This window comes from Tiliqua scincoides, chromosome 2, assembly GCF_035046505.1.
Source record: "Tiliqua scincoides isolate rTilSci1 chromosome 2, rTilSci1.hap2, whole genome shotgun sequence".
In the NCBI taxonomy this organism is placed as follows: domain Eukaryota; kingdom Metazoa; phylum Chordata; class Lepidosauria; order Squamata; family Scincidae; genus Tiliqua; species Tiliqua scincoides.
Window position 1 is genome coordinate 141,670,774 of NC_089822.1, and position 27,615 is coordinate 141,698,388.

At 46.2% G+C, this 27,615-nt stretch overlaps 1 protein-coding gene across 1 annotated transcript; it reads right to left on the reverse strand.

The window, feature by feature from the left end:
* Positions 1–5,681: 5,681 nt before the first annotated feature.
* PMEL (premelanosome protein) lies at positions 5,682–27,615 on the reverse strand. The gene is made up of 12 exons (XM_066612850.1): positions 27,573–27,615; positions 17,860–17,988; positions 17,590–17,736; positions 17,327–17,467; positions 16,099–16,260; positions 15,509–15,901; positions 13,914–14,345; positions 12,552–12,713; positions 11,512–11,605; positions 7,338–7,540; positions 6,926–7,016; positions 5,682–5,993 (listed from the first exon to the last, which is right to left on the reverse strand). The coding sequence occupies exons 1-12, from the start codon at positions 27,613–27,615 to the stop codon at positions 5,834–5,836; spliced, it is 2,157 nt and encodes a 718-aa protein (XP_066468947.1). The 3' UTR covers positions 5,682–5,833.

The window sequence follows — 27,615 nt, forward strand, 5'->3', positions numbered from 1 at the left end:
TGCACTTACCTGGAAGTAAGTCCCCTCAAACCCCGTAAGGCTTACTTCTGAGTAGATGTGCCTAGGATTGCACTGTCAGTCTTGTACCCTCAGGTTTGCATATCCTAGTTGCTCTTGGATCCATTGTAGCATTTGGACCCTTCAGTCTGTATACATACAGTGATGGTTCTGTCTTACCATTCTTGGGTTACTAGCCCTACTCTAACAATACTAGCTTGATGCAGGAGGAAGTAGTGGTTTCAGTTAGGAAAGCAGGTTTACAAGGAAGGGCTTCAGCTGGGAAAGCAGATTGCTCAGTTTTCTCAATTTCTAACCGAAGCCATTTCTCTTAGCTCAATTGAGTGGTGAAATTGGCTAGATGAGATTACAAGCCATGTTTTGTCTGTCTAGTCACTTTCACTGCTAAAAGGAAAACATGAGAGCAAGTATGGAAATACACCCATCCCTTCACATACCCAAAACAAACACTTTTAAAAGCAGTTTCAGAAGTGTGCAGAGAATGATAGGAGAGGAAGGATGTTATTCATCCAGAAAGTGGTTCCTGCGCCAGTCAGACCAACTGTACATATATATTGCAACAGTGGGGATAGCCCTTCTGGAGGTTCACTTTGGCTTGAACCCCCTCTGAGAACCTGCAGTTGGATTCAAGGGTATGATTGGACAGGAAAAAGGGTGTATATCCTATGAGAAGTTGCAGCTCTATAACTCCAAGTATCTGAAAAGCTGCTGTTGTCCATAACCTCCAGTAGGTTGGAGGTCAGGACTGCCTTTACCAGCAGAAAGGTTGCCATGCTAGACTACACTTATTTGTTCCTTTGTAGCCCCAAGGTTGGACTATTTTGCTGTGTTCTGTCTGGATCTCCAGGTAATTATTTTGAAGTGGATCTATATAATGATCTGAAGATGTCTGGCATTTATATTTGAAGCTCTGAGGCAAATTGCATGACCTACTGGAGCATTTGTAATTAAGGTCTAATGTCCCCTTCTCCATTGCAAAACACCCACAGGAATGAGCATTTTGCAGTATTAAGCTTTCCCTCCCCTTTGGTAAAAAGCACTCTCCTGGGGGAGCTTTCCCATAATGCAAGCAGTGGCAGTCCCTTGATCTGTAGCAGTATAATCTGTTGTTTGTCCCCATGCTGATCCCTACTTGGCCAACCCATGGATGGGAGGTCACTAGGAAATCCCATCTATGCTACCACATGTTCCCTGAAGGAAGGGTGAAATGCAAATATAACAATTTGCTATGAAGATCTGCGTCAATGTCACTTTTGAATGAATTTCTACACTATTATTTTTCGGCAACAATCCTATCCACGCTTACTTGGGAACCAGTCCCATTGACTCTAATGGAACTTACATCTGTGTAGACATGGATAGGATTGGACTGTTAGTGCAACCACAGAGTTGTTTGCCTATGGCATGGGTCAGAGGCCTTTCTGGAAGAGGAGTGGGTATGTCTGAGTCTGTGACAAAGGAGAAAAATGCCGTTATGCCCCCTGAAGCCCCTTTGATGTGTGTTAGTTTATACCTGTTTTAAGTGTGCAGCTGACAGGAAACGAACAAGCTGTTTTAAATGTGCAGCTGATGTGGCCCAAAACAAGGTGTAAAAAACCCTCCCCCCCATAAAAAAGATTATGGTACAAGAAGAAGAAGCTGAGACAGGAGCACCGTGAAATGAGGGACATAGAAATTTGTGCATACTAAGAGCATTTTGAGTTACTGTGATGCTCCATTGAGATTGATGGAATTAGGGATGGTCATTTAATGTCCTAAAATAAGACTTCTCAAAAATTTGAGTCCTCTTTAGAAATTCTAGCATCAGATGAGTAGAAAGGGAGCAGTGGATCCTTTTTGTTACTGACTTTGCTACCATATGTGACAGTGAGAGAGGAGATGGCTCCTTGCACCAGGAAGTAAGGGTGGTACAGAACCGCTGCTGCTTCATCGTCTGCTGCTATCATAAGAACAGCCCCACTGGATCAGGCCATAGGCCCATCTAGTCCAGCTTCCTGTTTCTTACAGTGGCCCACCAAATGTCTCAGGCAGCACACCTGATAACAAGAGACCTGCATCCTGGTGCCCTCCCTTGCATTGGCATTCTGACATGGCCCATTTCTAAAATCAGGAGGTTGCACATACACATCATGGCTTGTAACCCGTAATGGATTTTTCCTCCAGAAACTTGTCCAATCCCCTAGGCCAGATGCCATCACCATATCCTGTGGCAAGGAGTTCCACAGACCAACTACAAACTGAGTAAAGAAATATTTTCTTTTGTCTGTCCTAACTCTCCCAACACTCAATTTTAGTGGATGTCCCCTGGTTCTGGTGTTACGTGAGAGTGTAAAGAGCATCTATCCACTTTATCCTTCCCATGCATAATTTTGTATGTCTCAATCATGTGTGTCCCCCCAGGCATCTCTTTTCTAGGCTGAAGAGGCCCAAACGCCGTAGCCTTTCCTCATAAGGAAGGTGCCCCAGCCCAATAATTATCTTAGTCGCTCTCCTTTGCACCTTTTCCATTTCCACTATATCCTTTTTGAGATGTGGTGACCAAAGCTGGACACAATACTCCAGGTGTGGCCTTACCATCGATTTGTACAATGGCATTATAATATTAGCGGTTTTGCGGTATACACTTCTGCTGGGCTTCTATTACGGTTGTTTTAAGCAGCCTCCATGCACTCTGGAGAGATTGGACTCTTTTTACCTTCCCTTTCAACCTCCTTCTAACCAGCCTCCTCATTTGAAGGAAGTTCACTCGTCGGAAGTCAAGGGTTTTTGTTAGAGATTTGCCCGGTATTCTTCCTCCAAAGTGCATGTCAAAACGGATCGCAGCATGATCACTGTTCCCCAATGGCTCAGTAACATTGACATCTCTAACCAGGTCCTGAGTACCGCCCAATATTAAAGCCAGAGTCACCTGTCCTCTGGTGGGCTCCATGACTAGCTGCTCTAAGGCACAGTCATTTAACATGTCAAGAAATCTGGTCTCCTTTTTGTGACCAGAACACAAATTGACCCAGTCTATATGAGGATAATTGAAGTCCCCCATGATTACAACCCTGTCCCTCCTTGTCACCTTCCTGATCTGTTTCCTCATTTCAAAGTCCCCTTCTGGTTTCTGGTCTGGAGGAAGATAGTATGCCCCCAGTATTACATCGCTCCTCAGGCCTGGCAATTTAACCCACAGAGATTCTATGGTGGAGTCAGACCCGCCTTCAATCTCTACCTTGCTGGATTCTATCCCTTCCTTAACTTAAATGGCCACCCCACCTCCAACACGCCCTCCCTGTCCCTCCTGTAGAGTTTATAGCCCGGGATTGCGGTATCCCACTGACTTTCCACATTCCACCAGGTTTCCGTTATGCCCACTATGTCAATGTTTTTCCTTGTCACCAGACATTCCAGTTCTCCCATCTTTGCTTGGAGACTTTTGGGCATTTGCATAAAAGTATTAGTACACAGAATGCCCCAGGATGGGCTGCTTATTTGCTCCTTTGTCCCCTCATTCTCTCACTGTACCAAACCGTCTATCACATCCCATCACGCTACCATTCCCAATTTCTTTTCCTACTCTGCCTTTACTTTGTTGTTCTCTAACCTCCCCATCCTCGTCCCATAGGGATGAGGAGTCCCTAACTGGATGCCCCTCGGCTCCTGTTGGCTTTCCCCCAGGGATCAGTTTAAAAGTTGCTCTGCCACCTTTTTAATGTTATGCGCCAGCAGTCTGGTTCCATTCTGGTTCAAGTGAAGGCCGTACCTCTTGTACAGGCCCCGCTTGTCTGAAAACGTTCCAGCGCCTAATGTATCTAAACCCTTCCTCCCTACACCACCATCTCATCCACGCATTGAGACCCTTGATCTCCGCCTGCCTCACTGGCCCTGCATGTGGAACAGGTAGCACTTCCGAGAACGCTACCTTTGAGGGTCCTGGCTTTCAGCTTCCCACCTAATAGCCTAAATTTGGCCTCCAGGACCTCCTGGCTGCACTTGCCCACGTTGTTGGTGCCGACATGCACCACAACTGCTACCTCCTCCCCAGCACTGTCTACCAACCTGTTTAGATGAAAAGTGATATCTGCAACCTTCGCACCAGGCAGGCAAGTCACCATGCGGTCCTCACATCCATCGCAAACCCCCCTCTCTATGCTTCTAACAATCGAATCCCCCACTACAAGAAGGCCCCAACCCCCGTCCCGCTGAGGAGTATCCTGAGTGCACCCCGCTTCCAGGTTGTGATCACAAAACCAGAAGTGAGTCGCAGTTGCAACTCACACTTTTTACAAGCCGCAGGGAGCTCTGTAGAGCACTCTGCAGGGCTCCCTGCCCCCCCAGACCCTGGCAGCAGGTAAGGCAAGTTTACAACAAGCCCTGCTTTCCCGCAGCTTTGCCATCCTGAGGATCGTGTTGCTGCTTTCTCCCTGCCCCTTAAAGGGAAAGGGGCAGTGTTACACAGGCTGGTGGGTCGCCACCCACCAGTTTGAGGACCACTGAGATAACTAATTGCCTCAACCCTGAGACTGTTCAAAAATCAGGCACTGTAGCTAATTACTCTGCAAAGAGCTCAGCTCCTGCAGTTTGCAAGCATGTGTAGATACAGTACAGGCAGATATACGTTTGAGGATCTTTTTCTGCTTATTATAAATAAATAAAATATTTTTCTAGATTTTTTTTAAGTCTCTTAAACCTAGGTGGGTCCTAATAGAGTGTCATTTTAAAAAGTGGGTGCTGGTGCTAAAAAGTACTACTGTTCTTGAAAGAAGGTGAACATGTTTGTGTTTGTTTTTCTTTGCCAAACCTTGTTCTGAGATACAGGACCACAACAGGCCCTCCCCTTCTGTTATCCAGGAAGCCCTATGCCACCCTGTTTCTTATAAAGCTGGGATTCTTTGTCTTGTCTCCCCCTTACTCATTGCCCTGCCTTGTCCTTTCAACCAAGTCTGTGGTGTTGCAGGAGTGCTAAACAGCTGCAGATGGTCATACTTTGCCCACCCGACTCTACAGCGTCACTGTCCCACCATCAAGTCAGGCACACCCTCTGTAGGAGTATTATACTTGAAAGGCCTGTTCTGCAGTAGGCAGCCCACCTCATTCCAGCTTCTCCAACTGTCCTGACAGGCCTTTACCTTTTCTGCTGCTTCAGGCCTGGCTGCAGTGTGCCAACTTTTAGTACACTGACGCACAGTATTGCACAAGGAACACGTCAAGGGAGCTCTCATTATGCAGCATGTGGTGGTAGAAGGATGGGCTTTATGACTTCAGGCTGCAAGTGGGGTGTCATATTTTGGACTGCTTTCCACACAAAATGCTCCCTGTATGTACGAAGTCAGCACATCAAGAGAGAGTTCCTTTCAACCTCCCTCCAGTGCATTAACTGACTTCAGATTAGGGAGTGTTTTTCAGATGGCCAGTCAAATACGCACTCCCCAACCTGCTGCCTGCAGGGATTTCATTCAGGATTCTAGTGCTGCATGCAGGGCAGATGTACAGATTGGCTGCATGACTAGCATGCTAGTAGCCACTGGGAGCAGGTACTTGGGACAGGTGCTGAACCCAGAGGGACAGATTTGTGCTGTGGAGCTTGACCACTGACAATTGAATGAAGCCTTCTGCGGTGTCCCTATCTCCCTCTCCCCAGGTAGGCACTGAGATGGCAGCATGAAGGAGTCTGGGCATTTACTTTGTGGGACGTTAAAAAAAGAACAGCAATGATGGGAGTGTAGGCTGAAAGAATTGTGGGGGAGGACATCTTTCCCAGTACTGGCCCCATGGAGCATCTGGTCAGTAGTTGGCAAGAGCAGGTGGGTCCCTTGGCATTTGTCTCCATCTAGATGACATTGCTGCTCAGCAGGGGGCTGCTCTCCCCACGGGCCCCCTGCCCAAAAGCCTGGCGTAGAAAGAGGCGAACACTGGCGCGGTCAGGGAACCAGCTCCTGGAGGAGGTTCTGGAGGAGACTGCAGCACGTAGTGGGACATACTTTACACGCCTGCAATGAAAGAAGAGGAGGCAGCAAAAATTCAGGGGCAGTGGGAGACAGAGCTCCAAATGCAGTTCATTACCTTGAACAGAGGGACCTCTTCACTGGAGAGAGATGGGCATCTGCCCAACAGATTCAGTCGACTACCTGAAGCACATTCAAAGTGACAATCCCAAGAAGGGCGGGAGCCTGAGGCGGCAATTCTAACCACACTTTCCTAAACCCCATTGAACAAAATAACTCCTGAGTAGACCAGGTTAGGATTGTGCCCTTAGTCAGGTGGACAGTTCTATTCCACTAACATTGTCCATGGAGGACTCAAACCAGTGAGTTGGCAGCTCAGAGTGGTCATGTGGAGATATGCTTTAGCCTCAGGGGGGTAGAATGGCCACCTGCCCACAAGCTCTGAATCCAGTTAAGCATTTGCTTTGGTGTACTTTCTGAATCCACTTGGATATTTGCCTGCTACTCTGGCAGGCCTTAATCAGCTGAGATGAAGTTTCCCAAAACATGAGTTATTGCACTGCTAGACCACATGCCTTGCATATAAAAGTGCTCAGGTTCAACCACTGGCATTTCTAGTTAGAGATCTCAGGTAGCTGGGCTGGGAAAAGACATCCCCTGGAGGCTCTGAAGAGCCGCTACCAGTCAGCACTGGGCCAGCTGGGCCAACAGTCTGACCCGTATAAGATACCAAAATGCATTAATTCCTGTTGTGGGGATGTTGAAAGCACAGGTTCTGGAGGCCTTTCCCTGCTCCAACATGATTGTGATTCTTAGGGCATGTGTTGGTAGGAGGGACTGATGTAGCAACTAGTTTTGACTCATCCACATTTGACTGGAAGGTTTTTAGAAGACTCTTGTACTTTGCCATGTCTTGCCTGACAAATGTGCTCCTGGCTCAGAACGTTTGAGCTCGGTATGGCTGGGCAGAGACTCACCTGTAGGTATAGGCAACAGCACCCAAAGCAGCAGCAACCAGCACCACTCCAGCTACTAATGTAATTTGGGCTGAGGCTGAAGGTCTTCCTGCTGCAAAAGAAAGAGGGAGAAAGTAAGTGATGGTGCCCATTTGTGGGGAGGGCTGGATAGGATGGACCACTTTTCCTTTGGATGGAGGAGAGGTTTCTCCTGCAAAGTAACTCTGCCACTCCCGCCAATGTACATATCAAAGAGAAAGGGACCCAGGGCCACTCCCAACCTTCTGGGTGTTGGAAGCAGGAATGGCCATTACTGTCCTGCTTATACATAGAGAGAGAGAGAGAGTGAAGATGACTTTTCTTTCCCCAGTTTTAAGGCTTGGGAGATTACTTGAATCCCAGTAGTGTCAGCTCCCCGTAGCTCAAACCTTACCCTGGACGCTGACTTGGGTGCTGGCTACAGCCAGGCTGTTGGCATCAGCAAGTGAGATGTTGATACAGTAGAGGCCAGACTGGTTGAAGGCCTGGCGCAGCACCAGCTGGCAATCAGGGCTGGGCTGGATTGGGCTGCACACAGTCTCCTGGGCTGTTACACACTCAGGGTCTGCGATGGTCGTGCAGACTTCTTCAGGGAGACTACAAGTGAGATAAGGCTGTTAGCCCGGATGTCAAAAGGCCAGCCCTCCAACTCGTACGCTCAGAATTCTGAACTCCCCTTGGGTATCCATATTACCGCCTTGCCATCTTATGACCCAATCTTGTCCATGGGAAATGTAGGCACAAAACATGATCCACCAATGCAACGAGAGCTCCGCCGGCGGAAGATTGCTTCTGCCAATGGACACAAACCCAATGCTTGCACAATGTGCCTGAAACCCTGTGCTGACACCAACCTGGTGCAGACCAGCCCCCAGCATCACTGGCACGGGGGGGGGGCATTCTGTTGGAGTTTCTTGAGCATGTCATGGATGTAACATGGGCAAAGCATCACAGTCAAGCAGTGTCAACTCCTATTCCCACACTGCAGGGCAGGCACACCCTGTTCTGTAGAAAATTGCTATGCTAGCAACAGACCAGGCCTAGATTAGAGAACATAAGAACATAAGAACAGCCCCACTGGATCAGGCCATAGGCCCATCTAGTCCAGCTTCCTGTATCTCACAGCGGCCCACCAAATGCCCCAGGGAGCACACCAGATAACAAGAGACCTCATCCTGGTGCTCTCCCCTACATCTGGCATTCTGACTTAACCCATTCCTAAAATCAGGAGGTTGCGCATACACATCATGGCTTGTACCCCATAATGGATTTTTCCTCCAGAAACTCGTCCAATCCCCTTTTAAAGGCGTCTAGGCTAGACGCCAGCACCACATCCTGTGGCAAGGAGTTCCACAGACCGACCACGCGCTGAGTAAAGAAATATTTTCTTTTGTCTGTCCTAACCCGCCCAACACTCAATTTTAGTGGATGTCCCCTGGTTCTGGTATTATGTGAGAGTGTAAAGAGCATCTCCCTATCCACTCTGTCCATCCCCTGCATAATTTTGTATGTCTCAATCATGTCCCCCCTCAAGCGTCTCTTTTCTAGGCTGAAGAGGCCCAAACGCCGTAGCCTTTCCTCATAAGGAAGGTGCCCCAGCCCCGTAATCATCTTAGTCGCTCTCTTTTGCACCTTTTCCATTTCCACTATGTCTTTTTTGAGATGCGGCGACCAGAACTGGACACAATACTCCAGGTGTGGCCTTACCATTGATTTGTACAACGGCATTATAATACTAACCGTTTTGTTCTCAATACCCTTCCTAATGATCCCAAGCATAGAATTGGCCTTCTTCACTGACGCCGCACATTGGGTCGACACTTTCATCGACCTGTCCACCACCACCCCAAGATCTCTCTCCTGATCTGTCACAGACAGCTCAGAACCCATCAGCCTATATCTAAAGTTTTGATTTTTTGCCCCAATGTGCATGACTTTACACTTACTGACATTGAAGCGCATCTGCCATTTTGCTGCCCATTCTGCCAGTCTGGAGAGATCCTTCTGGAGCTCCTCACAATCACTTCTGGTCTTTACCACTCGGAAAAGTTTGGTGTCGTCTGCAAACTTAGCCACTTCACTGCTCAACCCTGTCTCCAGGTCATTTATGAAGAGGTTGAAAAGCACCGGTCCCAGGACAGATCCTTGGGGCACACCGCTTTTCACCTCTCTCCATTGTGAAAATTGCCCATTGACACCCACTCTCTGCTTCCTGGCCTCCAGCCAGTTCTCAATCCACGAGAGGACCTGTCCTCTAATTCCCTGACTGTGGAGTTTTTTCAGTAGCCTTTGGTGAGGGACCGTGTCAAACGCCTTCTGAAAGTCCAGATATATAATGTCCACGGGTTCTCCCGCATCCACATGCCTGTTGACCTTTTCAAAGAATTCTATAAGGTTCGTGAGGCAAGACTTACCCTTACAGAAGCCATGCTGACTCTCCCTCAGCAAGGCCTGTTTGTCTATGTGTTTTGAGATCCTATCTTTGATGAGGCATTCCACCATCTTACCCGGTATGGATGTTAGGCTGACCGGCCTATAGTTTCCCGGGTCCCCCCTCTTTCCCTTTTTAAAAATAGGCGTGACATTTGCTATCCTCCAATCTTCTGGCACTGTGGCTGTTTTGAGGGACAAGTTGCATACCTTAGTCAAGAGATCTGCAACTTCATTCTTCAATTCCTTAATAACCCTTGGGTGTATGCCATCAGGGCCCGGTGACTTATTGATCTTTAATTTATCAATGAGGTCTGAAACATCTTCTCTTTTAACCTCTATCTGACTTAACTCCTCGGTCAGGAGGGGCCGTTCGGGCAGCGGTATCTGCCCGAGGTCTTCTGCCGTGAAGACAGATGCAAAGAACTCATTTAATTTCTCTGCCATCTCTAAGTCTCCTTTTATCTCCCCTTTCCCTCCCTCACCATCCAGAGGGCCAACCGCTTCTCTGGCGGGTTTCCTGCTTCTAACATATTTGAAGAAGCTTTTATTATTCCCCTTAATGTTGCTGGCCATGCGTTCCTCATAGTCTCGCTTGGCCTCCCCTATCACCTTCTTACATTTCTTTTGCCACAGTTTATGTTCCTTTTTATTCTCTTCATCAGGGCAAGACTTCCATTTACGGAAGGAAGCTTCCTTGCCCTTCACAGCCTCTCTAACTTGGCTGGTTAGCCATGCGGGCACTCTCCTGGATTTAGTGGAACCCTTCTTTCTTTGCGGTATACACCTCTGCTGGGCCTCTATTACTGTTGTTTTAAGCAGCCTCCATGCACTCTGGAGAGACTGGACTCTTTTTACCCTCCCTTTCAACCTCCTTCTAACCAGCCTCCTCATTTGAGGGAAGTCCGCCCGTCGGAAGTCAAGGGTTTTTGTTAGAGATTTGCCTGGTATTCTTCCCCCAACGTGCACGTCAAAACGGATCGCAGCATGATCACTGTTCCCCAATGGCTCAGTAACGTTTACATCTCTAACCAGGTCCTGCGTAGCGCACAAAATTAAATCCAGAGTCACCTGTCCTCTGGTGGGCTCCGTGACTAGCTGATCTAAGCCACAGTCATTCAGCACGTCAAGAAATCCGGTTTCCTTATCGTGACCAGAACACAAATTGACCCAGTCAATATGAGGATAATTGAAGTCCCCCATGATTACAACCCTATCCTTCCTTGTCACCTCCCTGATCTGTTTCCTCATTTCAAGGTCCCCATCAGATTTCTGGTCTGGAGGACGATAGCACGCCCCCAGTATTACATCGCTGCACAAGCCTGGTAATTTAACCCACAGAGATTCTACGGTGGAGTCGGACCCACCTTCAATCTCTACTTTGCTGGATTCTATCCCTTCCTTAACATAAAGGGCCACCCCACATTTTTTTTTTAAGTTTTGAACCACAGAAGTTTATTTTAAATAAAATGCAACACAGATGCAGGCTTTGCACACCAGTGTCTGTGATCCAACAGGCAATGCATACAGGGAATGGGTCAAGGCTGAGCCTGTGTGGCAATCTTGTCAGAACAGCATGAACTAAACCTCGGTGGGGCCAGAACCAGGGATGGGGGTAGAGGCCTGGCCCTCTGCAGTGGGCCCCAAGTGCAATGGGTGGAACTCAAAGAAAAAATGAGTTTCTGGGAGGGGAAGCTTCCACACACCAAAGAGCAAGGAGGAGGAGTCCCAAAAGGGGACATGCACATGTCACAAGCACCAAAATGCACAGCACCCTCCAACCTTCCAAACCACCCCTCACCCCATGGACTGTAGGATACTGCGTAACTGGCAGCCAATCAATCCATACCCACCTCACCATATAGCTCTGGCACCCACGCCTTCAGAGCACAGGGTGCACGGCATGGGGCGATAACACCCCTCTCTCACAAAGGGGGACTTTGGTGGACAGGAGCACTTGCAGCACAAGCACCCCACTCTGCACTAACAACCATACTTTACAGCAAACCCCATTTGTGTTCATTGCCATCACCAGTTGGTACAGTATGTATTGAACATACCAAACTTAGTGGGACTTGTCTCTAAGTAAAGATTCAGAAGTCAGAAAGAGTAAAGCTTTCTGGGGTGTCCCTCCTTACCTTCCTTGGCAGGTCACGGTGAGATCTACTGTATTCTCAGCGACAGCAGACGCCAACGGCATCACCTGCACAATCTCCACACTCTCAATTCCCTCTGCAATGAAAGAGAACAACCCTGGGTCTCTTCTGTCCTCCTTCTCAGCCTCAAATATTTTCCTTTCACTCCCCATTTTGAACATAGTTGCTTTTTTCCCACTATCACTCCTGGCAGCAAAGAAAGCCGAACTGCATATTAGGGTTGCCAAACCTTCCAGCAATCTGCATCAATCTCCAGATGACTACTAAAAGCATGCCTGGAGATTTCCATAGGGTCTCCTGAAAGTCCAGCCTTCCATCATGTTGGGAAAATAGAGCTTCAGTCAGAGTTGGAAACTCTACTATGCATATTTAAACCTTTTAGGTGCATGCTCCTATTGAGGGTGCTGAAGTCAGGTAGATGGGGGGGGGGGGAAAGATTGTACATTTTCAGTTCCTGAAATTTGGAATTCAACTGTGGAATGGTCAGGTTCTTTTTAAAACTTGGAGAGGCCCATGGGCTGGACTATAAAGGGAGATCCCTCTGCTGAAGCCAGGGTCCTAAGAAGCGCTGTGTTGAGCAAACCTAAAGTATATAAACTGCTTTTGATTCCAAGGTCACATTTGACTGACCAGGGCTACTCTCAAAGAAGGGGAATAACCCGTCCAGCCACTTCCACCTCTGTGCCTAAAACAGAGATTTGTGGCCTTGTGTCATCACCTACACTCCTAGCGTCTGCTGGAACTATACTTTTACAGCCATTGCAGCACTCTGTCACTGTCTGTTGGTGGACATGAGGTTGCAGGTTTTTGTGCCTGTTGGTTGGCCTGGAAATAAACAGAGGTGGACCATTTAATTCAGATAATCAAGGCCTCTACATAAGGATTTAATCTGCCTGACCATCTTCCCCTTGCCTTAACAATGTCCACCTGCAAGTGCACTGCCATCCAATCATCATCTTTCTTGAATTTGCACTATGAGTGGCCTGACATCGGTCTCTTATCACCCCATCCCCAGAACTCACGGACAATGTCCAGCGCAGTGGCGAAGGTCCCATAGCGGTAGAGGAGGCAGCTGGAAGGTGCCTGCCGTTTCACCAAGATCTGGATTCCTTCAGTTACAGCTGTTCCAGAATCAGGTGTCATGTCTGCAGTCAAATTGAGGGTTGTTGGGTCTTCAGTGGCATCTGGGAAGCAAGCCATGGGGAAATGTCACTTTTCTCAATTTCCCTTTTCCTATGCTGCTGCTGAATGTATGTGATATTGGCTGGGAAGGGGGGAGGGACAATTTGGCCTAAGCCCCAACAGAACTGAGTGAGAAGATGGATGCTCCTGAGTTTGCACACTGAAAAGCCACTGGTCTCTCATTCATAAAGAAAGACAGAGCAGTGACATGGATGGTGGCAGCGAGGAAGGATATCAACTGAGAGAAAGGTAAGAAGGACTGGTGAGTTCAAAGAGGACAATCTGACTAAGGAGGGCAGCAGAAGCATCACAACATGTGATCTGTAACAGGAAGATGAAAGTTGATAGAAATGGCAGGTGGGTGATGTTTCTGGGCAGGGGGAGGGCGGGCGATGGACAGCCTTGGGGGCGGGCACGTGGGGAGCCGGGGCGGAGCTGGGACCCAGCGGTTATGCCAGATCCCAACCCCTGTCCCCAGAGAGAACAGAGTGGCTTCAAGTCCCTCCGCTCTCCTTGAACTTGCGCCACCTCCAGAGGTGGCACAGGTCTGAGACGACCCATTGGGGCGCGCAGACCCAGGGGTAAGGGGAAACGCTTCCCCTTGCCCCTGGCTGAGCCACTGTAGCCAACAAACCTGTGTTGGACGCAGCGCAAGCATCCTGGCTTGCCTGCTCCAGCGCAAGTTTGGATTGCGCCCTTATTTAAAGAAAAAAAAAGGGGATTGCAGAGTCTAAACTAGGGGATCTTCCACAGCCCAGGCATGTGCTTTGCCACTTAGTCACAGTCATCCCCCTTGTTGGATGATGGGGCATCCAAGGTGAGAAATTTTATTCTTCCAACACCTCTGTGTTCCAGAGACATCTCTACCAGGAGTTATATCTGTTGGGGGAAACTTCTTAGATGCTCCCATTTATCCATTACTTTGACACAAGGGGAGATACTTCTGATCATGAACAGACCATTCAGCCACCACACACCTCCTACTGATCTGAATCCACTGGAATCTGTCAATTCCAGTTTTCAAGACCATTTCATCTTCCAGGGCCCTGGTTGGAATTCCCTTTGCCTTCAGCAAGGTCACTGATAAACCATCAGCCCACTCTCCATGCAAAGAGACAACCACAATGGATAGGTATGGGTAGGGGCATGAAGATATCCTATTGAGCATCTCAGGGAGGCCGGGAAATTCCTGCTAGACCCACCTGCTGCTGGAGAGATAGCAGTGTTCGCCACGCTAGAGGGGATCACAGATACCCCAGAAATCACAGTTGTAAGTGCCACAGGGGACAAAACCATGGACACCACAGTGCCTGGGTCATCCTCAGGTGCCACGGTGGATGAAGAAGCAGATGTGACAGTGCCTGGTAGAGATGCCGTCGACACAGGTGCTGGGGCCACTGTGCCTGGTAGGGACACAGGTGCTCCAGTGGACACAGTTGCAGGGACCACGGTGCCTGTCGGATCCTCAACTGAGGCGGTGGAGGCAACAATCACAGGGTCCACAGATGCAACAGCTAAATCAGTCGCAACACTGATTATTGTGGCAGGTGCTGCAGTGGCAGAGGAACCTGCTCCTGTCGCTTCAGTTTCTGCTTCTTGTTGAGTCGGGAGTGCTGCAGTTTCAGGGGCTGGTTCTACAAATGCAAAGAGAGAGAGAGAGAGAAAGAATGGGAGATAATACACAGGAGTCAGTATACAAAAACGTTTCCAGCCTGCCTATAACAGCAACATTACAGGAAGAGGGGTCAACCTGCTTTCAGTAGGTGATTCAAATAAAAACTATGTGGATGTTCAACAGCTTTACAGAACACTATTTAGTGACAATATGTTGAGGCTTTGTTCCTCTGTCATCGTCCAAAGGATATGCCATGTCTCAGTGTGTCTGGTTTAGGTTTGATGCACCCTGGTCAGGGAGGAAAGACCAAGGCTGTTCCAAGCACTTGGAATGTTAGGGGTCTCGCTTGGGAGTTTGTGCACCTAGAGATCTGACTGGAAAAAAACAGAAGCAGTTGGGGGGATTTGAGAGCTTGAACCACATGGCCCCCATACAATTGGCCCCATATACATGGGCCCCATACAATTTCCATTGGTGGTGCTCTATTTCCATTGGTGGTGTATATAGATTAGAGATTTGTGGTGCCCTCTTTAATGGTGCCCTGAAGCTAATCAAAGTGAAAGACATTGCATCGTAAAGCTGAATCTCCGCCATCTTGATCTTGCCATGATCTCAGGATGAGGATATTCACTATACCAGTGGTTTTCAAGGTTTATTCCTTTAAGAAACCCTTTCCACAAGATACCAACTGCCAAGGAAGCCCTGCACATTGCAGAGAATTCTGGGGCATATTCCAGGACATACTTAGGTACAGGCCAGGCCTATTTGCTGCACTCGTGCCATATGTGAATTGAAAAACTGTTCTAGAACATATCCAACACTCTTCTGTGGCTGAACAGTGCAGGTAAGATTTCTTTCAGGATAGTCTTTCAGGGAAGCTTGTTCACCATGACTGATCTTCCTACTGAGAACCCCTATGAAACTTTAGATGTAACTCAGGCAACGTTTGAAAGCCACTGTACTAAATAGCCTATAAGCCCTATGCTGGTCAATTTCTTGTAGAAAGCCCATTTCCCCCTCTGAAAATTCAGTATTGAGAGCAAATAAATGATACCGATTTGTTTTGAAAGTACAGTTTGTTGTCAGTGCAGAGCCCAAATTTGTTTGTCTGTGCAGATAGAAATCTGAAGGGGATGCTGACTAGACTAGAAGAGCAAGCAAGGAGAGGCACCTGACACTTACTAGTAGTTGGAACACTCCCAGAGCTTGACCCAGTTGTGCTGCTAATGACGGGGGAGGCAGTGGTCATCTGAACCGTGGTGCCACTCGGATCCAGTGTGGGAACTTCTGAAGTGCTGCTTCCACAGGAGGCCATAGGGATAGCAGCCTGAAGCACTACACGTGGGCTGAAAGTACCAGCAGCGAGGTAGGTGTGAGTAACCATGGCTGCCCGAGAAATCAATGTCCCGCTATCATCACCAAAATCCCAGGAGTAGGAGATGTCAGCATCACGCAGGTATCGGCTTGGGTCATGGAGCCGAACACCAAAGGAAATGGCCCGATTTCGCAGAAAGCGATCATCTGCCCCGTCTATATCTAGCACCTGTGCAATATCCACATTGAATGGGATCTGGTCTGGGTAGAGAAGCAGAGTGTCAGCATGAAAGAGAGGATATGAAAGTTCACTCAATAGCAAGAAGGGAGCCACTATATGCCTGCTCCCCAAGGAAGGATGCTTGGTCTCCCATTCCATCTATCCTCCTTTTCTCACTGGCCCATTGTGGTTCCTGTTTTAGTAGGCCCCAGCATTGAATCTAGCCATTCAAACATACCAGTGATGCTGAACTGTGATGAGGTGTCCCCCAGGGGGATGAATTTTTCACGTCCTCTGTAATGGTAGACCTCCACTTCCATGGTGTAGGAACCCAGTGGTACATCTTCTGTCTCAATGGTCAGCAGAGAGGAGGGACCATCTACTACCTGCCAATAGCGCCCTGTAGGGAGGCCAGATTATGGGAGAAATGCCAAGAATGTGGACAGGAGGCCTGGAATGTTGCCACCAAACAAGGGAAGAGTACACTGAAATGGAGAGGTGTCTTGGGACAAGTTAAAGCATGATAACCCTGAGCGCCACAGTATTTTCAGTTCAGATAGCAAAGACAGACACATGTTAAAGGAATAACCAATCGAAACTCTGGAAAAATCCAAGGGAAACAAGAAAATGGCCTATGAATGTGGCAAGAAGCTTGAGATCACCAACCATTCTCTGGCAGACCTCCTCTGTCTTTAAGAGCAAATTCAATGGAGAAAAGTGTCTGTATCTGCATACACAGAGAAAGCAGCACCTTCTGAATTTCTGCTCATCATATAGGCATAGGAGCCCTCACAGAAAAAATTGGCATCTGTAATTATGGGAGCCAACAGCCGTCATGGTTTCAAGATGAACATAAGGAAATGAGAATTTGCAAATCAGAATGAATACAGACTGGGAATTTTTATTGAAGAGACCTTGTCATATCTTCAGACTGTATACGGATGTTTCAAGAACAGAGGTATGTAACACTATTGTTTTCCTCCCTGAAAAATCCTGTTCTGTAATATCATGAAGGGACAAACAAGTCCCAGATATTAGCGCTGATTTCTGTGGTGCAAATAACTGTACTCTATATTCCAGTTTCTGTGCTGAATGAAACATCTGAGCAAGGGGAATGGAGCCTCCTATCATTTTCCCAAGGGGGAAAAAGTTCAGATGAGTATTACTTCTCTTCAAGGAGGAGTATATACTGCTGTTCCTTTCTTACTTTATTGTGCCTTTTAGTGTGAATAAAAAAGCATGAATAGCACAAACCTGTGCATATTTACTCAGAAGTAAGGCCCACTGAATTCAGTAAGGCTTACTCCCAGGAAAGCATGCACAGAATTGTGACTGAGAGCACTTCAATAATGTACAATTTTCAAAAAACTGTTAATAAGAAGGAGACATATAAGGTGTTGTGCCGTCTATGTGTACGGATGGTGGATGATAGACTACCCCTAACTAGTCCAGAAGCAGACACTTACCCCATGTCTGCCAAACATAGACAAACTTGTCACGTTTGCCACGGTCACTGGAGGGAAAGGGTTGCCCATCAGGAAAGAAGTTGTCAGCACCTGCAGTCTCCTGCTCAGGGAAAACAGGGTCTCCTTGCAGGACAGGGGTACCTGCAAGGCAGCAACGGAAAGAATGACAGGGGGAAATGGGAACATGAGAGTAATGTGAGGCTCTGAATGTTCTCTAGGACCACAGCGGAAGACAGCTGTGCCACACGTGCGTATTCACTCACCATTGATGGAGCAGTTCTGGCTCCACACAACGCGTCCGTCTGGCAGCACTGTCTGGTTGCCAGGGAAGCGCAGAGCGATGCTGAAGGTGGCCCTGGCGCCTGTTATGGTTGGGGCATCATTGCTGATCTCAAATGTCACGTCACCACCTGGAAGGAAAAGGGGTAAAAACGCCACAATTCCACCTCCACTCCAAAGGCCTCTTGAGTGTCTACCCGCAGGTTCCCCTTCTACTGTGGAACTGCTGCCCTTTGTTCCAAGATAGGCCACACCTCGCCAACAGTTCTGCTGCCTGGGGTCTCCCTCTCTCCACTGGGGGTACAGCCGGGAATTCCAAGACTTGTAGGCCGAGTGCTTCTGGTTCCAGTTTTGCCCCCATCTGTTGTTCCTGCCACTGGACCCTAAAGGGGAAAAAAGGACTTGGTACTAATAAATGTTTCACAAATGATGAGGGGCACTCTTGCAAAGTAACACCCCTACTGTCACACCAAGGATTACTATGGATTGCCGCCCCAACATACTCGACCTGGCTGAAGGTTTTTTCTCCACTGGACACTATATTCAATCACTCCACAACAGCCTTACCGCACCAGCTTCTGAAGGTCAAACACATAAGGTTAAGTGTGTTGTTGGACTCAGTGAGCTTGGTTTTGTTTTGTTTTGTTTTTTGTAAATAGCAGTGGTTCTCCATCTTCTAGCACCGGGACCTATTTTTTAGAATGAGAATCTGTCAGGACCCACCAGAAGTGATATCATGACCGGAAGTGACATCATCAAGCAGGAAAATTTTTAACAATCCCAGGCTGCAATCCTACCCACACTTACCCAGGAGTAAGTCCCATTTACTATCATTGTGAAAACATATTCATAGTATCCTGTGAAAAGTACAGATCTATAACATTTCCCCAAATGCAGTCACATACCATGGTAGCATCCAGTCTAATGTATTAAAAATAAAATATTGAAATGAATGGAGACCCACCCAAAATTGGCTCGCAACCTACCTAGTGGGTCTCGACCCACGGTTTGAGGAAAAACTGGTAAATAGGATTCATTGGTGGGTGTGAGTGAGACACGTAGGGAGATCATGATGTTGAAGAGGGGCATTAAACTTCTGCCTTATTTGTCCCTGCCTTGGTTCTAATCTGGATTGGACCCTATGCTGCTATTTGTTCCAGGAGAAGACCTCCCATGCAATAGCAACCACATGATGCCCCCAATATAGATTAAGATTGTGGTGGAGGCAAAAGGTTAAAGCCCCCACCATCTTCATGCCGCAGTCCTGACCCAGACCAAGCCTGCCCCCCCATGGGTCTTATTTAGAGGGGGGAGAGAGAACTGAGCATGTCAGCTCTAGTAATGTGCTTAACACCATATGGAGTCTGGCCCTGTAGCCGAGTGTGTTAGCAAAGTGATTGTAACAGTTTACTTTTAAAGAATTATTTTTTGACAGAGTGTTTTATTGCGCAATGATTCTGGCTGTGATTATTATAGAATGGCTGAAACTCAAACACATTCAGCCACACTTACTACCAGAATACATAATCGTCAAAAGATATTTACATACTGGCATATGTAACTGTCATTCCTGCTGGAGATGCAACTTGCGGGGGGGGGGGGGTTCTGATATTTGAACAGTGGGAACTCTGCCAATATATATGAACAAAAGTTTTAAAAGTGACCCCCAAATTCCCCCACGGGACAAAATAGCAACAATAATTCACAGGGACAAGGGCAAGAAGAGAAGGATGATCCTTGTAAAATAGGGAAGACTGTTAGACCAGTAATTCCCAAACTTTTTAGTATCGGAACCCACTTTTTAAAATGACACTCTTATCAGGACCCATCTAGGTTTGTGAGACTTTAGAAAAGATCTAGAAATAAATAATATTTTTATTTATTTACTTACAAGCAGTCATATTTTATTTGTTTATTTATTTACAACAAAACTCAATCCAGTTGTCACAATGAAGCAGCCCTGATGAACTTTAATGAATACTCTCCTTCCTTTTCCACATTTCTCTCCAGAAAAAAAAAAAATCTTATGATTTTTAAAAAAATTATTTATCAACTAAAGGCCCAATTCTACCCAATTTTCCAGTGCCAGTGCAACTGTGCTAATGGGGCATGCACTGCATCTTGCAGTGGGGCAGCAGTCACAGAGGCCTCCTTAAGGTATGGGAACATTTGCTCCCTTACCATGGGGCTGCATTGTAGTTGCACCGGGGCTAGAAAATTGGATAGGATTGGGCCCTAAAGGTGCAATCCTAACCCCTTATGTCAGTGCTTTCCATTGCTCTTTCCAGCACTGACATAAGAGCAATGAAGCTTCAAGGTAAGGGAACAAACATTCCCTTACTTTGAAGAGTGACACCCAACTGCAGGATGCAGCACATGTCCCATTGGTACCGCTATGCCAGTGCTGGAAAGCACTGACATAAGGGGTTAGGATTGCACCCTAAGACACATTTATCTCCCTATATTTACATATGCTTGCAAACTGCAGGAGCTCAACTCACTGCAAACTGCAGGAGCAAAGCTGTTTGCAGGCTAATTAGCTTCTATCTGATCTTTGAATAGCCTCAGGGATTGAGGGAGGGCCCAATCTAATTTTCCTGCACTGGTGCAGCCATGCCAATGGAGTGTGCACTGTATCCTGTGGCAGGGAGGCAGTCACAGAGACCTCCACAAAGTGCGGGAACATTTGTTCCCTTACCTCAGGGCTGCATGATGGTTGCACTGGTTCTGGAAAGTTGGATAGGATTGGGCCCACAGTTATCTGATCTTGCCATTACCTGTGTTTACATTGGAGGCTCTGCCAAGCCCTTCACGACCCACCAAAAATCAGGTTGTGACCCAGCAGTGGGTCTCGACTCACAGTTTGGGAACTACTGTGCTAGGCTATATGCAACAGGTTTCAGATCTGAAGCCGCAGCAGAAATGATGAAGACAAGTCAAAGACTTCATCATTCCTGCCGCGGCTTCAGATCTGAAACCTGTTTTTGGTGGGCTTGTAAGTAAATCAAAGCCTTTGTTTTATTAGGAATGTCATTATCTTCTGTTTTGTGGGAGCAACCTAGATACATAAAATTCTTTGCTTAAATGGCAGGGCAAGGAAACAAAGCGATGTCTAGGTGGGGAAAGGCTATACTGTATGTCATGTCCTTTAAAGTTACATGCACATCTAACTGTATCTAACTCCAGAGAAATTAGCAAAAATGTATTCTGGGTCATCAAACAAGTGTTGGAAATGTAAAGAGGTTGAAGGAACCTTTTATCATATGTGGTGGACATGTGAAAAAGCAAAGAAATACTGGAAAATTACATAAACTGTTGCAAGAGATATTGAATTGTGTATTACCATTCAAACCAGAAATATTCCTCCTAAATGTGACATCGGAAATTAAAGACCAATGTAAGAAATACCTTATTGTACATATTGCTACAGCGGCAAGAATATTGTTTGTGCAAAAATGGAAATCTACAGACATGCCAACTAGAGAAAAATTTAATAGACAAAATTTATGAAATAGCAGAAATGGAAGTTTAAACAGAAAGAATGAAAGAGAGAGATTTAGAAAGAGTAAGAAAATATTGGAAGCCTTTTTATGACTGGATAGATAATTTTAGTTAAACAATATTGAGTGTTTCAATAAATCTAAATTTTTATACTGATAAATATTATAGCCTTTGTATTGATGATTATTGTGTGTTTTTTCAGTCGTTATGATTCCTTTTTTTTTTTTGAATGATGCATGTTGTAATCTAGGGCCAATACCCTCATGTGTAACCTGTGTAGTACCAGCCCCAAGTATAACCCATTTTCCTTACCTGTATCTGTAATAAATAAATAAATAAATAAAATATTTAATTAAAAAAATAAAGTTACATGCCCAAATGAACAAATGAAGCTTGCATCTTGTAAGTGGGGCCTCACATTCTGGACTGTTGATGGATCCCTACATCCACCTAGCCCCTTGGGTGATTCAGTCATATGCAAGGGGCTTGGAAGAACAGCCACAGACCAGGAATCCATCTCTGGCGTGGTACTGCTTGCTCTGTGTTGGTATCATCATGTCTCACGTTTGAACTGTGAGGTGTAAACCGTTCCATTTTCAGACTGTGCTAGGAAACTGAGCCTGTATTTATTTGTTTAATATATTTCGGCATTGGCTTTCCTTCACTTACATGGATCCCCAAAGTGTCTTACATAAAATCAAAACACACACCTAAAAACCATAGAATATCCAATATAATGAAGCAGCAACAGCAAAACTAAATATTAAACACTTAAAAAAAAGTTTTTAAGAAGCAGCAGCAGCAGCACAGACTCTCATAAAACAATCAACAATACATAAAACAAATACAGGAGCATGAAAACAGAATAGATGGTAATAGAATAGCAGTAAAACACATCAGAAGTGATGATCAAAGTGGACATATGACACAATAAAAGCCTCACCCCACTGTACACAAATGCCAATTGGAATGAAAATGTTTCTAACCCACTCTGGAACACTTGTACACTACCTTGCGCTCTTTGGAGAAATGATATGAAAAAATATACTGGTAATCTATCCCATTCAGCTAGCGGGACAGAGCTTACTTTGGGATGAAGTTCCAATGTGGTTTAATTCCCAGTGGAAGCTGCAACATAAAAATTGGTCTCTGAAAGTCTCTATCAGTTATTCACTCAAGCAGGACCCTGTAAGTAGAGTTAGAATTACTGTCTCATCTGTTTTGACCCCTTCAAGGGAGTCTGTGATTTCTCAGGGTCCTGACATAATATAAAGGAACAAAGTCTAAAGGTTGGCGGCAGCTGTTTCTCTCCTTGACACATGTTGACAGTTGCGCAAGAAGGATAGCTTTACACATATTCCTGAATCCACTGCTCGCAGAGCACTGTTGAGGCAGCCATGGCAATGCCAGCAAGCAGGAAAGGGAATGTCATTTCCCCTCTAACAAAATGTTAAGGTTGAATAATGGAGGATGGGTACTGTAACAGGGAGGCAAAAGTTTTATCCTTCACAACAACAGAGTACCTTGTGCAATAAAGCAGTCATCTGGAAAAGTCCCAAATGACCCTCTTCACTCACTCCAGCCTCTCCATTTTCATGGGACTGGAAACTCATTAGATCCATCCACTATGAGGCTCCCCTCTCATTACTGTATTTCTTTATCTTCTTTCATGACTTACATGGTAAGACCTTTGGTTATAATTCACCTTTCTTCCATGTTCTGTGCTGCGTGAAGCTGTAACCTCACATTAAGGGCACAATCCTATGCACGCCTACTCAGAAGTAAGTCCTAATGTGTTCAGTGGGGCTTACTCTCAGGAACGTGTGGTTAGGACTGCAGCCTAAGAGCTGTGCATACAGTTCTTTCTGATACTGGCTGTCCAAATTTCCAAAGGAGGCTCCTATGGCTGCACAGACAAGGGAACTGTGGTGTGCTCCATAATATATAGGCACCCAAACCGAATGTAACCATTTAGCCCTGTACATACTTTTGCTCTGCCAATGAACAAACGGCCACCCACCTAGCACCACTCAACCAACTGCTCTTCTTGCCGCAACTTTCCTTCAGTGTGATGCGTGAGGCCTTGTTGGAGGGGGAGGGACCACAGACACAGACCGTGTCTTGTTAACCTGCTGTTGAACTACAGAGACCTGCCCTCAGCTGAGAGTCACATGAAAGAGCTTGGGCAGAGGCTGCAGAGGCCCATGTGACGGAAGCCCCACGGCACTGTGCTGGGCTGAGCCATCACATGCTGCCTGCACCCAGAGCAGAGCAGAAAAGTCTTGGGCTTCTTGCCAGTGGAGGGAGGGACTGCAAAGGCAAGTGAGCGGCAAGGAGAGTCTACTGCCATACACACTGGGAGACTCAAAAATATGACTGGGGACCATCTGTGGACCCTCAGAGGAAGGGGGGACTGGTATCTACATGTCTGAACACAGAGTTACACATACTAGCAACATATTAAGCTGCCTTCTCCTGAACCAGACCCATTGGTTCATCCCCCGTAGTGTTGGCCACTGACTGGCAGCGGTTCTCCAGGGTCCAGAGCAGAGTCCTCTCCAGCTCTACCTGGAGATGCCACCAGGGATTGAACCTGGGACCTTCAGCATGCAAAACAGGTGCTCTAGGAGTTGTAGCCCCTCTGCAAAGTTTGGGCTCCTGATTTGGACACTGCTTGGTCTTTGGACATTTGGATCACTTTGGATGTTGAGGGTTTGCATTCTGGATTGAGACTGCACAGGACACTGCTATACATAAAAAGGAAAGTATTACTTAAAAAATCCTTGGTTTTACCTAGTCATAAAACTTGCTCCTTCCTTCTAAACACTTTTACTTCAGCTCTCCAGACTGAATGAAGAGAAGTGGGCTTCCGTATGTACACTGTTCAAATCATTAGAGATGACCAGAGTGCATTAGCTTTCCCACCCCATTCTTAGTGAAGTTACCTTTACTTGGGTACTGGGCACCATCCAAGGAAGGATCCACTGCTGGATACTTCCCTCGGAAAAAGGAGGTGCTAAACCTGAAGGGCCTAAATAAGCCCCACAGATGTAGAAACGTCCCACTCTGGTCACTGCTCTAGTCCAAGATACAGAGTGATCTTGCTTGCCATAGGCACATGGGGCTTGAAAGCAGCCACATCTGAAAGCCACCTGCCGAAAACCTGTTGGAAAGAGACACAACAGCTCTCTGAGTGAGGACTTCAGTAGATGAACAGATTGCCGTTGAGAGGTCAGCACACAGCACAGTAACTATTTTCAAAGAAGCCTTTACAAGGAGCTTGTGCTCAACATTATCCTCTCCTGATGTGGAATAAACCCAATCCACATGAGTCAATCACACCGCTGTGGTTCATTCACTCCTTCATCCTGTTCCTAATGGTGACAGCACCTGATATTTTAGAGCAAGGGTCTCCAAACCCCAGCCTGGGGGCCAGATGCAACCTGCACCAAGTCTCTTTCTGGCCCACAGCCAACCTCTTGTCCCCTGAAAGCCTCTGGCCCACTCAACTGAACATGACCAGAACTGTGCTCTGATTGTGTCTGGAGGGTGTTCTGAGGGCCAGAGAGGTTGAATGAATGAACCCATTGATTCATTTATTCACTCATCTAAGTTCTATCTCTAATTTATTTATTTAAATTTTATATTTAAATTGTTTTTCCAGCTCTCCACACTACGCCACATATTTGTTGTGGCCCTCTGGTCGAAAAGTTTGGAGACCCCTGTTTTAGAGGATGATCCTACCCCACACTGGCAGGGAGATTCATCACAAGGAAGCCTTTTCTTAATTGTTAGAGGCTGGGTATAGTGATTAAGGGCTGATTTGGTATATCAATTACTTTTGTTCTGACAATTTGACTGCTAACAAAGCACCCTCAAGAGAAAAGCAAACCAACCAACTGGCTACTACATCTAATCCAGTCACACAGCTGTCCCTTTAGAAAGTGGTGTTACAGAACTGGGAAGGGGAGGGTGAGATGAAAATGGAGCTACGATCACCACGGGGAGTGAAAGACAATGTGCAAGATGGTGTCAGCCTTTGCTGTTGCTGGAGGCAGAAGGAACAGCTTTGAGGTCCTGGAATAACAGGTCAGGAAATACGACATGGGATCAGCAATTGCTCTAGTGTACAGTCTGGGCCCTGTGGTTTGATTACACATGCATAACTGTGTAATCAAATCACAAGACCCAGACTGTCAGCCTATGGACAACTGACCCACACACCATGCTGTGCTCATTTCATGGATTCTTTGCACCTTGCGGTACAGCTGATGTTAACAGTAACCTGTGATTTTTTACCAGTGCTAGTCACAACCTAGTGCACATGCACACACAAATCTTTGGGCACTAAAAGGATTGTGAATCGGGCTGAAGAATGCATAACCAACAGGACCAGCTGGGAGTGAAAAATTGGTTGGATTTCACTTACAAGTTGATTTTTCTCTCTAAATTAGTAATTACTGTGTTTGGATTGGACAGCCAAGGGCTGAGATTCACTAGCATCTGTCTTCTGCACAGCAAGTACACATCCCAGACAGCACATTCCACATCCCAGACAACAAGCGCAACCACAAGGGGATTAGGGAGGTCTTGTCTGCCCAGATCACAAATCCAAATCACCACGAGGTTTGGCTTTAAAAGAACAGGCAACAAAGTGTGTGTGTGTGTGTGTGTGTGTGTGTGTGTGTGTGTGTGTGTGTGTGTGTGTGTGTGTGTGTGTGTATTCCCTGGTTCTAGAGTTATGTGAGAGGGAAAAGAGCATCTATCCATCCCCGCATAATTTTGTATGTTTCAACCATGTCCCCCCTCAGGTGCCTTTTTTCTAGACTGAAGAGCCCCAAATGCTGTCACCTTTCCTTGTAAGGGAGGTGCCACGGCCCAGTAATCATCTTAGTCGCTCTCTTTTGCAACTTTTCCATTTCCACCATGTCCTTTTTGAGATGTGGCGACCAGAACTGGACGCCATACTCCAGGTGTGGCCTTACCATCGATTTGTTCAACAGCATTATAATATTAGCCGTTTTGTTCTCAATACCTTTTCTAATGATCCCAAGCATAGAATTAGCCTTTTTCACCGCTGCCACACATTGGGTTGACACTTTTATTGAGCTGTCCACCAGCACCCCAAGATCCATCAATTCAGTTCATTTGGGGGGCCACCTCTGAGGCAGTCATAATGTCTATTTTTCACACATTCACACTGATGGGAGCCAAAGGAGGCTTCAGAGAGAACTTTATACTCGTCCTCTGGTTCAGATTTAGACCTATAGTTGTGTAAGTACAATTGGCTTTTCTTATTGGAGGTTCCATGTCCACATTTTGGACCACATTCATGCTTATGCTCAGAATTAAGTCTGTGCTCCAGATTCAAGCTACTCACTGCTATCTGTACGGATAAATTGTTACAGTTTATACCTATACTTTAGTAAGACAGAAGGGCGAGGCCTTTGTCCCTGCCCTGTAAATACCTTTGTATCATATTCCATTTTGAATTGAGTGACAGGCTGCAATCCTATCCACACTTACCTTGGAGTAAGCCCCATAGACTATAATGCAATTTACTTCTGAGTAGACATGCATAGGATTGGATTTCTAAGAGGTCTTCTCTTTTGGCACAACTGAAGTTTGGTACAACAATGGCAAATAGACATAGAAATTGATCTTGAGTTTTGAGATTAAAATGGCTGTCATTACAAAAAAATTAGGTTCAGTCGTTAAGTCGTGTTTGACTCTTTTTGACCCCATGGAACACAGCATGCCAGGCCCCCCCATCTTCCACTAACTTTCAGAGTTTGTCCAAATTCATGTTCATTGCTTTAGTGACTATCTAACTATCTCATTCTCTGCAAAAATAATAATAATAATAATAATTAAAAAGTCTTTAATATAAGAAGGTGAGAGGCTCAACCACACAACAGGAGTGCAGAATTTCGGAAAAATGTTGTAACTGCTCCAGCAGTTATCTGAAACTATTTCCATGCTGTGGATATTTTCAGATGTGACCCAAAAAGTAGAAGAATGGCTCAAAGCACATTAGAATGTGATTAATAAGGGAAAGAATTTGGAAAATAAATCAGAGGCAGACTGCAACCAATGAGGGTTTTTGTTCGGAGCTGATGGAAAACAAAGCTTATTTAAGCTGCTTCTGTGAAAATTCCTTTACTGGAGATTTTTTTTCCTTAGGAAAATTGTTTAACCTCAATATAAGGCAATGGAAATCTACAATATGCATGTATCAACATGAACTAGCATACGAAAAATGATCAATAGTGGGTGACTTCAGTAAATGAAGATGAGATAGCAGTTGATAGCATATATAACGGAAAGTAAACTGGGGCAAATATTAATGTAAGGTTCCTACACTGAGCTGTACTATGAGGTATCCTGTTGCTTTGATTCCTGGTTCACACAATCTCTCATGCACGCACACACACATATAGGCACATGCAGACAAAGGCAAACTTACCTTTCTGATGTTTCACTCTTATGTCTAAAATCGAGCCTGACAT

Excerpts from the sequence above, each read along its gene's own strand:
- PMEL (XM_066612850.1), bottom strand. The coding sequence starts at position 27,615 with ATGTCAGGCTCGATTTTAGACATAAGAGTGAAACATCAGAAAG. Across the intron at positions 17,737-17,859 it reads GCAGCAGAACTGTTGGCGAG|GTGGTGACGTGACATTTGAG; the intron begins GTGTGGCCTATC and ends TTTTCCTTCCAG. Across the intron at positions 12,714-13,913 it reads TGCTATCTCTCCAGCAGCAG|ATGCCACTGAAGACCCAACA; the intron begins GTGGGTCTAGCA and ends CTTGCTTCCCAG.